Below are 11,178 nucleotides of genomic sequence, written 5' to 3' on the forward strand. Positions count from 1 at the left end.
ACTACACAGACTTAGAAGGCTACCAGTTTTTTTTGCAGAAGCGTGAGGTAGCTAGTATTGCTGATACCTGTGTCAGCAAGGCTGCGATATCAGGGTGAACTGTTAATGTTCAGTCACTTTCTTAAGTCGTAAGTCACGTTTATACAATGAGATGGCAAATTAACACAATTTCAAGGTGAAAATGAACCGACCACATTTTGAACATAAGTATGCCGTGGGTAGCTTTCTTATACCCATGTGCTCTCATTGCCATGGCCTGAATTTCCACAGGCAAGTACTTCGTATTCTCATTTACGTCTATATGTGCGACGTGTGGCTTCTCGCGATAGCTTTTTTGGCCATCCAACATGGCGTCGTAGGGATGCTGTATTGTTGTTTTACATGCACCTAGCTATGTGACAAGTGGATTCCTCTCGATTTATTACAACTAAAAAACGAACTACACCAAATTGTCAGTCTCGATTCTGCGGGTATGAGAGGTCTAGGAAGACTATGCTGAGATCCACCGGTTTCTTCCGTGGAATTGACTGCCCGTTTTACACGGATAGTTGCAATGGGAAAAGCGGCAAATATGGTTGCAACAGACCATACTGTCACTTCAGACACAGCAAATATAGACGTGCGTCTTATGGCTCAAATGACACTAGAACATCAAAAGAACTTTACTCCAAACAAAAGGGTGACTTGCATTTATTTTGTATTCTAACTTAACTATGTTAGCTAGCTATCCAGTGTTTATGTCGCAGTGGCTGCATAACGTTAGCTACAGTGTTTAGCTAAATATTTTAACCATTGTGAAATATAAAAAATATATTTCGCCTTACTTAGGGGTTGATATCACATCTTGTACATTAAATACATCCTCAATCGGCTATACTGTGTAATTCGTTATGGCTGCATTAGCTAGCTAACTAGCTAGTACATGTTAACTGTTAGCTAGTGAAGTCAGAGTGAGGTAACGGGGTGTTCTTATGTTTACCCGTTGAACTCAATGGTTCTGCGTGTTGTGACAAGTCAGGTTTGTTGACAATGGCATTTGAAACCTTATTTTTATGCAAGGTAGGGACATAATATAACATTCAACTGAAATGTTAGAGTACTGTAAAAATGTGCATTATGCTTACCATAGAACATGCTTGACAATTTGCTAATCCTAATTGGTATCTAATGGTTTCCTTCAGAGCAAGGTGGCTATGACCCATTCAACCCAGAGGTAGTAAGACCAGAGGAGCAACAGAATGGGGAGCCTGCTGCTGCAACAGTGGACATGGGTGCCCTCGAGCTTGAGTTGGTCAATCGTGCTATTGAGGCGGTACGCAGTGAGGTGGAGCGGGAAAAGAAGAAGCTCTCACAAATCGGGGACCTGGAATATGACCCTTCTGCCAGTTCTCCTAAAGTGTTGCTGAAACCACTCTCACAAACTGGAGACCAGGAATATGACCCTACTGCCAGTTCCCCCAAGGTGGTGCAAAAACCACTCTCAAGAACTGGGGACCAGGAATATGATCCTACTGCCAGTTCCCCCAAAGTGATGGCTAACTGGCCAAAACCACAGGCCGTGGCATCCTACTTGGCGTATGACCCAGGCAGTTATCAGATGACTACAACAGCTGACTACAATCCCACCCCTCGCTCCAGTAAGTACACCTTGGACTCTGACAGCATGGACAACCATGCCAGCTCCATGGAATATGTGCCCACCTCGGTTTCCAAAACAGCTTTGAAAAAGCCTGCTCCTCGAACACGATCTCCTCATCTACCCTCTCCTCCTACTAGTCCTAAGTACTCCAATAATGCAGCCTTCTCCAAGAACAAGTACACAGTGGATAATTCTAAACCATCCACAGACATGGAATATGACCCTCTCTCCAACTATTCAGCTAAAATTGCTGTCAAGGATAAGAAAGACCAGAGGACAGGTGCTTCTAAGGGAGAAGGGAAGAAAAGACCTCACCTGCCAGGGACAGGAAAGCTGTCAACGGATGAGGAATATGTGCCAACCACCAAGAAGCCTCGACAGGTGATACCAGACCCACTGAAGTACACTGCCAGTTTCTCTGAGTCTGATGAGGAGAGCTCTGGGACAGAGTATCGACCCACCTCTCTCAGCCGTCTGCAGAGGAGGAAGAGCAGCAGTGGGTCAGTGGAGGAAGCCTCTGGTCCAGGGAAAGGAGAGAGGACAGAAAGAGCTCTAGGTGGGCTGAAACAACAGAGGAGTTTGGAGGCTAAAGAGCAGGAAGACTCGGAGAACCAGGAAGTAGCAAGGCAAAAAGACAAGCCAGAGACTGAAAAAGTGCCAGGTAAAACCAGCCACATGAAGAGCATCAAAGTAGAGAAGGTGCATAAATCTGAAAAGGAGTCCAGTAAAAAGAATGGTGGTAGTAAAGAAAAAGGAGCAGGGGACGGTAAGAAAATAAGTGATTCAAAGAAATCAAGCCACGAAACTGCAAAGAAGGACAGCAAGAATCAGGGAAAGAAAGAAGAGGAGAAAAGCAAGATGAAGGATAAATCCATAGACAAAGGCAAGGAGGGACAGGAAGAAAAGAGAAGTGATGGAAAGATTAAGCTAAGGACAGACAAAGTAAAAGGGGCGTCAAGCAAGAGTGAGACAGAAAAGGGGGGTGGGGATAGTAAAAAACTGAAGACTTCAGACAAGGAAAAGGACTCTTCAAAGTTTAAAGAACACAAGAATGGTAAACATGACAGCAGTGGAAGAGAAAAGGGCTCCAATAAAGTTAGCAAAGGGAGTTCTAACAGTTCTAACAGCAGTAAAGACAAGGTGAAGAAAAACAGCAGAAGCTTCTCGGATGGCAAAACAGGAAAGGTGAAACAAAGATCTCTGAGTCACGTAGATCTGTTTGGGGATGAGAGTGCAGAGGAGAAACGCGAGGAGGATGACGAGGAGGAGAAAATTGTGAGGAAGTCAGCTGCTGCTTTCAAGAGGGGGCATTTGAATAAGAGGAATGCCTCAGAGCTCACCCCCTCATCCTCAGAGGATGATGACGTTGGTCCAGAGGATGACAGAGGCTATGATGACATGGATGGTGGTGGGGTGGACTACTCCGGTTTGCAGGTGGACATGGACTTTGACCTGGATGATGACCCAATGGAGGAGTGCTTACGGATCTTCAATGAATCCAAGGATGTGAAGACAGAGGACAAGGGAAGGCAAGCCAAGGTACCCATAGATTGCCATCTCCCTTCATTGTAATTTGTTTTCTACAATATTTCCTTAGGTTAGCATTCACTGCAGTGTATCCTGTTCATACAGGTCAGTAAAATGTGTGTAATTCATTTTAGAATGGCACTGAATGTAATGTGTTTGTTTCCAATATTCTGTTCATGAAATATTGTGTGAAATGTAAATCTGCTCAGTTTTTCCTCTCCCTTCCCAGCCCTCTAAAGATTCTGATGATGAGGATGCCACAGACAGCAATCAAACTACTCTCTTTCCTGGGCAGAAGAAGAGGGTTTCACATTTCTCCGCGAAAGGAAGTGTGAGTTTGTTCTCTGGTATTTACCCACATCTCTATGGTAACCACCGTAGTAAAAAGCCTTTCATTGAATACAAACTGGATTCTGTGTTTCAGACTGAGGCAACACCAAAGCCTCCGCCGTACAGGAGACTGACTGCCCAGGAGATCTGTTACCAGCGCATGCAGATTGCCCAGCAGCAGGCATCTCAGCTTGCAGCAGCCGTGAAGACTGCCTCTACACCCAGACCCAGACCCAGGCCAAGCCTCAGCCCCTTCCCTGGGGAGAGGAAGAGAGTAGCCCACCGCCCCAACCCCTTACCATCCTCCTCCAAGTCTGGTAAGAATGCTTGGCCTAAGGCCTTTCTATCTTTCACCCCATATATGGTCATGTCATCTAACACAGGGTTTCCCAAACTCAGTTCTGCCCCCCCCCCTGCCTGATTCAAGTAATCAAACCTTGATGATGAGTTGGTTATTTGAATCAGCTTTGTAGTGCTAGGGCAAAAACCAAAACGTGCACACAGGGGCCCCAGGACCGAGTTTGGGAAACCCTGATCTAACACAGTATGCATTACAATAGCCCAAAAATATGAGACCAGAAAAGTGTAATTTAAGGACTGTGTTGTTGAGAAACCTTTCTTTATCTGACTGCAGGTCTTGTCGAGGCAAAGCTAGCAGGCAGCAGAGTGTTGTCGCCCACCAGGACCCTCCCAGGAGGTGTCTCTGTGAAGGCCCAGACATCAGCCGGCATCTTGTCAAAGACCACCACCACTATTGCACAGAAGAGGGTGGCACACACTCCCACAATGAAGGTAACGCCAGGAATTTATAGTATGTCAGAACATTATCATGAAAACATGATATTTGTGTCTATTTAGTTGACATTATTTTTATGTTCTTCTCAGAGCTCTGCAATGAAGCGCCCAGTGATTCCCACTGAGTTTGGAGCCAAAGTGCCCACCAACGTCCGCCAGCGATACCTCAACAACTTTATAGATGAGTGTATGAAGTTCTGCCCCTCTGAAGACTTGGCCTTCCAAATGGTATGTGAGACCACACAGGGTTGAACTGATGTATCATTTAATCTCCATGTCTACAGTTAAGTATGTGTGCTCATAGCACTGCTAGTGGTATCCCATTTTAGAAAAGGGTGGATGAGTTATGTTTGTGAAATATTTGATGTGAGTTGAAGTTCTAACAGTGGACTGTGTCTCTAGGCCCTGGAGGAGGAGAAGGTGGTGTATGACCGGAGCAGCAGTAAGAACATCTACCTCAACGTGGCAGTCAACACACTGAAGAAGCTACGCAGCAAGAGCAGCTCCCCCACCTCACCCGTTGCCAGTATGTCACTGACACATATATTAACTATGTAGCAATTACTAACAGATGGTGTTTGGTGTAGTTGCAGCGCTTCTGTAAGTCGTTGCCCTTTTGCACAGATCTAGGATAAAATCTCCCTCCAAAATGGCAACCTTTACCTTTAGGTGAAAAGAACCAAACTGACATAGATCAGAGTCTAATCAGCCTGCTTGTCTTCTTTCAGGGAGCCCTGCAGTGGTGGGGAACAGGAAGGCCCAGTCCCATGAGGAAGTTCTGGGGGGACGCCTCGCTGCCAAGACCAGCTTTACCGTCAACAGGACTGGCAAGCAACAGGAGGAGAAACTCAGTGGTGAGTAGCTAGTCCACCTCTGGTTGGAGCTGGTATTACAGGCAGTAGATGTTTGATTAGGCATGAGGGGCTTTGTATTCTAGCTATGTGTTGTCTGCACGACTGCAGGTGTCAGGCTGTACAGGAAGCTGAGGGACTATCTGATGACGGAGGAGCAGCTGCAGGAGCATGGATACCCCAGGCCACACCCTGAGCGCTCAGGTCGAGCCGTGGTCCACAACGTCCCAGAAAAGAAGAATGTTGACCGTAAGTCTCTACAAAGCACCTACACACACCCTCCTTAGTCTGGTTGGATCAAATCCTTCTCTGCCAGACTAACAGATTTTTTGATTTGTTCAAAGCTTTTGCCAAGGTGTGCTATCGATGTGGGGCCGAGTATAAGATCAACGCCAACGGCAACTGTGTTCGCAAGGAGGAGTGTAATCATCACTGGGGCCGTCTGCGCAGACATAAAGGTAGGTCTGTCTGTATGTATACAGTGAGTTTCAAAAGTATTTGGACACTAGCTATGTTTCCATCTAATTTCCAACAGATTTTCATGTAAATATTCTAAAATCTGCATCAAACAATATGTGCATTTTCCCACCAGAGATGTTTCGAGCAAACAGACTTTTTGCGGATAAAAGGCTGTGCGTGACGACGTAGTGCATATAAAAATACACTATATATACAAAAGTAAGTGGACTCCCCTTCAAATGGGTGGATTTGGCTATTTCAGCCACACCGTTGCTGACAGGTGTATTAAAATCTAGCACACAGCCATGGCCAAGCAGCCGCACACAAGCCTAAGATCACCATGCGCAATGCCAAGCGTCGGCTGGAGTGGTGTAAAGCTCGCCGCCATTGGACTCTGGACCAGTGGAAACGTGTTTTCTGGAGTGATGAATCAAGCTTCACCATATGTCAGTTTGACAGATGAATCTGGGTTTGGCGGATGCCAGGAGAGCTATCTGCCCCAATGCATAGTGCCAACTGTAAAGTTTGGTGGAGGAGGAATAATGGTCTGGGGCTGTTTTTCATGGTTCGGGCTAGGCCCCTTAGTTCCAGGTAAGGGAAATCTTAACGCTACAGCATACAATGACATTCTAGATGTTTCTGTACTTCTAACATGGTGGCAACAGTTTGGGGAAGGCCCTTTCCTGTTTCAGAATGACAATGTGCACAAAGCGAGGTCCATACAGAAATGGTTTGTTGATCGCTGTGGAAGAACTTGACTGGCCTGCACAGAGACCTGACCTCAACCCCGTCGAACACCTTTGGGATGAATTGGAACACCGACTGCGAGCCAGGCCTAATCGCCCAACATCAGTGCCTTACCTCACTAATGCTCTTGTGGCTGAATGAAAGCAAGTCCCCACATCAATGTTCCAACATCTAGTGGAAAACAGCAGAGGGGGGACCAACTCCATATTAATGCCATGATTTTGGAATGAGATGTTCGACGAGCACGTGTCCACATACTTTTGTTAATGTAGTGTAACTTTTGCCGTTAAATTCCCATATACCAAATGAAAAATAAAAGTTAAATGGGTTTCCATCGCATTTTCAACTTTACCGATGGTCTTGTCAAAAAAAAACTGTTGCATTATATAGCAAATTTCCCCACTCAGATAGTGCGGGTAGGCTACCTACATTATGAGATTATTATGGATGAGAGAGATATTATTTGTATTTGTCAAACAGCAGCCAAGCATCGATGATCATGTCACCAGAATAAGACCCTTGATATTTATTGGAACTGAGCATCAAGCTCATCAGCGTGCACTTTCACCACCCTGTGAAGTTCATCACTTATTTCACCTGTAGCCTAATAAACTGCATGCTTTCCCGATGAGTCGTAGTGGGAGGACCACACAACATGTCATAGTGTGACTCCTAGTTTACTTTGATATGATGGTTATTATATCAATATTTGCGCATTAAAGCGTTTCTACCTCACAGTTAATTTTACAGACCCAAAAAGATCCCACCATGTCGAATGAACAAATTGTGGTCATTTTTAAAATTTTAACGACATTTCATGTTTCCATCAGCACGATTGTAATGCGTCAGATAATTCATCCGCATGAAATGGTTGGCTGGAAATGAGGTTAGTGGCAATTTTTTGGTTTTGGCTCTGTACTTCAGCACTTTGAAATGATACAATGACTGGAGTTAAAGTGCAGCTTTAATTTGAGGGTATTTTCATCCATATCGGGTGAACTGTTTAGAAATTACAGCACTTTTTGTGCATAGTCCCCCCCCATTTTAGGGCACCAAATGTATTGGGACAAATTCACTTGTGTGTATTAAAGTAGTCAAAAGTTCAGTATTTGGTCCCGTATTCGTAGCTTGTGACTTGTTTTGGTTGTGTTTCAGATTATTTTGTGCCCAATAGAAATTAATTGTAAATAATGTATTGTGTCATCTTGGAGTCACTTTTATTGTAAATAAGAATAGAATATGTTTCTAAACATTTCTAGATTCATGTGGCTGCTACCATGATTATGGATAGTCATGAATGAATAATGATGAGTGAGAAAGTTACAGAAGCACAAATATCATATCCCCCCCCCAAAAATGCTAACCTCCCCTGTTTTAATGTATTATATTCTTATTTACAATAAAAGTGACACCAAAATTACACATTATTTACCATTCATTTCTATTGGGCACAAATATATCTGTAACACAACCAAAACTTATATGGGGGGACTATGTACAAAAAGTGCAGTTCACCCGATATGGATGAAAATACCCTCAAATGAAAGCTGACATTCTGCACTAACATCATAGTCATTGTATCATTTCAAATCCAAGTGCTGGAGTACATAGCCAGAACAACTAAAATGGTGTCACTATCCCAATACCTTTGGAGCGTACTGTATTTGTCTATGAACTTTTGCAGTTATTGAATTTGTGCATGTTGTAAAAGGAATGTTAGGATTTGAATGTAGTGTCATATTTTGAATTGGACTAGCAAGAGCTTCTTTGTGTCTGTGGTAACAGTGTCGGGAGGCTGGGAGACCAACTACAACTGCTGCTCAGGGGCTGTGGGCTCTCCTGGCTGCTCTGTGTCTAAGGTAACACACCTAACAGTTCTGCTGTGTGATCAGTAATAATGTCAATACTGAGTTTGAACTGAGAAACAATGGGAACACAAGGGGGCAGTGGTGTCCAAGGCACATCGTGACTGGTACTTATTGAGCTTGATGACTTCCATTCGAAGCAGAATACTTTCTCTGTTTGTGTTACATTTTAAGAATCAACTAATACCTGCCATTTGATTTTTCTCCTTGCCTCCTGTCTGTCCACAGCAACACGTTCAGGATGGACGCAAAGAATCATTGGACGGCTATGTTCAGACCTTTGAGAAACAGCTGCCCCCAGACGGCAATGGTGGAGTCTACGCCCTGGACTGTGAGATGGTGAGCTTGCTGCTGCACTGCTTTTCTTTGGGCACAATTAGCTGTATGAGTGCTGAGAGGGCCTCTTAATACCTTATATAATGTGTCGTCTTTGTCGCTCTCTTTCTCCTTGGTAATAGTGTTACACAAAGCAGGGTCTAGAGCTGACCAGGGTGACTGTTATCAACTCTGAGCTGAAAGTCATCTATGACACATTTGTCAAACCCGAAAGCAAAGTGGTTGACTACAACACACGGTAAGGGATCAAGATTAACTTTTTTCAATCTTGAGTGTGGAGATATACAATATCTAGCATATGCGCATACACACGCTAGGACAAATATACAACTTTTCATCATGGTTTGCGCAGGTTTTCGGGTGTAACAGAGGAGGACCTGGAGAATGCGACCATCACCCTGAGAGACGTGCAGGCTGTGATCCTCAACATGTTCAGCACTGAGTCCATCCTCATAGGACACAGCCTGGAGAGTGACCTCTTCGCCCTCAAGGTACACACGCACACACTCCCCTAATCTGATTGCCCTCTGGTCATTACGTGTGTGTGTTTTACTATACTATTCGTGTGAGTACCAGAAGTCCTCACACGAATAGACTGACTTCCGGGTTAAGCGGGCGAGTGTTAAGAAGTGTTGTTTGGCGGGTCATGACGCATGACTTGACTTTCGCGTCTCCCGAGCCCATTGGAGAGTTGCAGCGATGAGACAAGATTGCAATTGGATATCACGAAATTGGGGAGAAAAGGGGTAGAATACAAAAAAAAGGCTGTTTAGGGATTAGGTTAACAGGTTAGGGAAAATAGGATTTTGAATGAGAATCAACCCTCACAACTATAGTACGACGTAGGTAGGTGTGTCTGTGTAATGGCCCTCACTCTGTATCTCATGATGTCTTTGTAGGTCATACACAGCACTGTAGTGGACACAGCCATCGTGTTCCCCCATCGCCTGGGCTTGCCATACAAGCGTGCCCTGAGGAACCTCATGGCAGACCACCTCAAACGCATCATACAGGACAGCGGTGAGCAGCTAAACCCTCATTACACTGTTTATTGTTCCTCTGTATGATATACATTGGTCACATGTCAACAAATCACTAGTAGGCCATTTCCCTCTTGTTTCAGTTGAAGGTCATGACTCCAGTGAGGACGCCTGCGCCTGCATGGAGCTCATGATATGGAAGATCCGAGAAGACGCCAAGGTAAAGAGATGACTTCTGCACCCCTCTAACCGGACCGCTGTAGAGAGACGGACAAGGAGGGGGAGAGAAGGGGAGCTGAGGGCCCTGGAGAGAACTGTCTGTCTGAGAGGCCAACAGCCCAGCACTTGAGTTCTACTGTGGTGGGACCTTGGCAGTGACAGAGAGCAAGATGCTGAGAATGGGCTCCTCTAAAGAGATCTGCAGGGATGGCCAAGTCACTGTGTTGTCTGGTCAGGTGGGCCATAGTGGACAGGTGCTGCTGGAGTACATTGTTGGAGTGCCAGCAGAGCCAGAGCCCTCGATAGAGTGAGTTGGTGAAAGGCAGAAATCAACAGTTTTCATTTACTGTTCCTGTTTTATTTAGAAAATCCATGATCATGATTGTCACCAGTTTTTGTCGGTATGTATTCTTCTCCGGCGATCTAACTCTGAAAGACAGGGGGGTTCTTGTCCACATTATGTTATGTGAACAAGGACAAAATTCTATTGCTGCTGAGCTGCATCCTTGGCCCAACTTGCACTATAGAAATGCTCTCTTCTATTGGGCTAAAGTACCTCATCTGTGTTGAATGAATACAGTACTGAAGAACTTGCTACATCGTTGTCTAAACATGGTTATTCTCAGACATGGAACGGTGCCACCATACATGCACTTGGTGTTGGGGTTTGCACTTAGTTTGTACCACATCTGTGCTGTTAGATGAAATGTGGTCGATCTCTTAGTATTTTGTCGGCTCTCAAACTTAATTAATCATGATGGTCAGACCCCAAAACAGAAATATTTATGTGTCAAAAATTGTCCTGGTATGGTTGATTAGAGATATTGTGTTGAATAGCTTGACCATCAAATCTCACTATCTCTGTGTCCTGTGCACTGCATGAAAGTGAACTTGGGCTATTTTTATAGCCACACAGATAGAACCTATTACTCCCAGGGTATGTAGAAAACTGTCCACATTATGCAACAATTAGTTATTCAATGCAGACAGATATCAAATTGTTTATAGTAGCTAACGGCTATAATTTTGTGTTAAATATGGTATAACATATGAGGGTAAAAAAAACTTGTGCTGTAAATATGCTGTAAGTTGTTTCCTTTTGTATTTTTTGGGGGGGGTTTATCTTTTTCTATTAAAAAGATTGAAAAGATCTGGTTTATGTAATTTATTTTTGCTGACAATGTCAAAGCATAATAAACATTGTGTATAGTTGCCCAAATGTAGGTGGTTTACTTAAATATTAGTGCCTATCCTGCCTATCCGGTGCATATACAGTGCCTTTAGAAAATATTCACACAGCTTGACTTTTCCCACGTTTTGTTGTGTTAGTGGGGTTAAAATGGATTTAATTGTAAAACATTTTGTCAACGATCTACACAAAATACTCTATTTCTAAAATTCTAACCCTTTGTAAAAAAAAATACAAAAAA

General features: G+C 44.0%; 1 protein-coding gene across 2 annotated transcripts; it reads left to right on the forward strand.

Annotated features, from left to right (window-relative positions):
• Window positions 1–354: 354 nt before the first annotated feature.
• Window positions 355–10,898, forward strand: rexo1 (REX1, RNA exonuclease 1 homolog). 2 transcript variants are annotated; one of them, XM_039002476.1, is made up of 16 exons: window positions 355–679; window positions 1,182–3,178; window positions 3,396–3,497; window positions 3,591–3,813; window positions 4,131–4,288; window positions 4,382–4,519; window positions 4,694–4,817; window positions 5,020–5,145; window positions 5,254–5,391; window positions 5,487–5,600; window positions 8,134–8,207; window positions 8,442–8,552; window positions 8,672–8,787; window positions 8,902–9,040; window positions 9,449–9,569; window positions 9,673–10,898. In XM_039002476.1, exons 1-16 carry the CDS (start codon window positions 493–495, stop codon window positions 9,759–9,761), a joined length of 3,957 nt encoding a protein of 1,318 aa, XP_038858404.1. In that variant the 5' UTR covers window positions 355–492; the 3' UTR covers window positions 9,762–10,898. The 2 variants fall into 2 exon arrangements, with proteins under 2 accessions (XP_038858404.1, XP_038858405.1); XM_039002477.1 differs by lacking the exons at window positions 8,442–8,552; window positions 8,672–8,787; window positions 8,902–9,040; window positions 9,449–9,569; window positions 9,673–10,898 and adding an exon at window positions 7,179–7,234.
• The last annotated feature ends 280 nt before the right edge of the window (window positions 10,899–11,178 follow it).

This window comes from Salvelinus namaycush, chromosome 10 (genome assembly GCF_016432855.1).
Source record: "Salvelinus namaycush isolate Seneca chromosome 10, SaNama_1.0, whole genome shotgun sequence".
NCBI lineage: Eukaryota > Metazoa > Chordata > Actinopteri > Salmoniformes > Salmonidae > Salvelinus > Salvelinus namaycush.

Excerpts from the sequence above, each read along its gene's own strand:
- rexo1 (XM_039002476.1), top strand. The coding sequence starts at position 493 with ATGCTGAGATCCACCGGTTTCTTCCGTGGAATTGACTGCCCGTTTTAC. Across the intron at positions 4,289-4,381 it reads CACACACTCCCACAATGAAG|AGCTCTGCAATGAAGCGCCC; the intron begins GTAACGCCAGGA and ends TGTTCTTCTCAG. Across the intron at positions 9,041-9,448 it reads GTGACCTCTTCGCCCTCAAG|GTCATACACAGCACTGTAGT; the intron begins GTACACACGCAC and ends ATGTCTTTGTAG.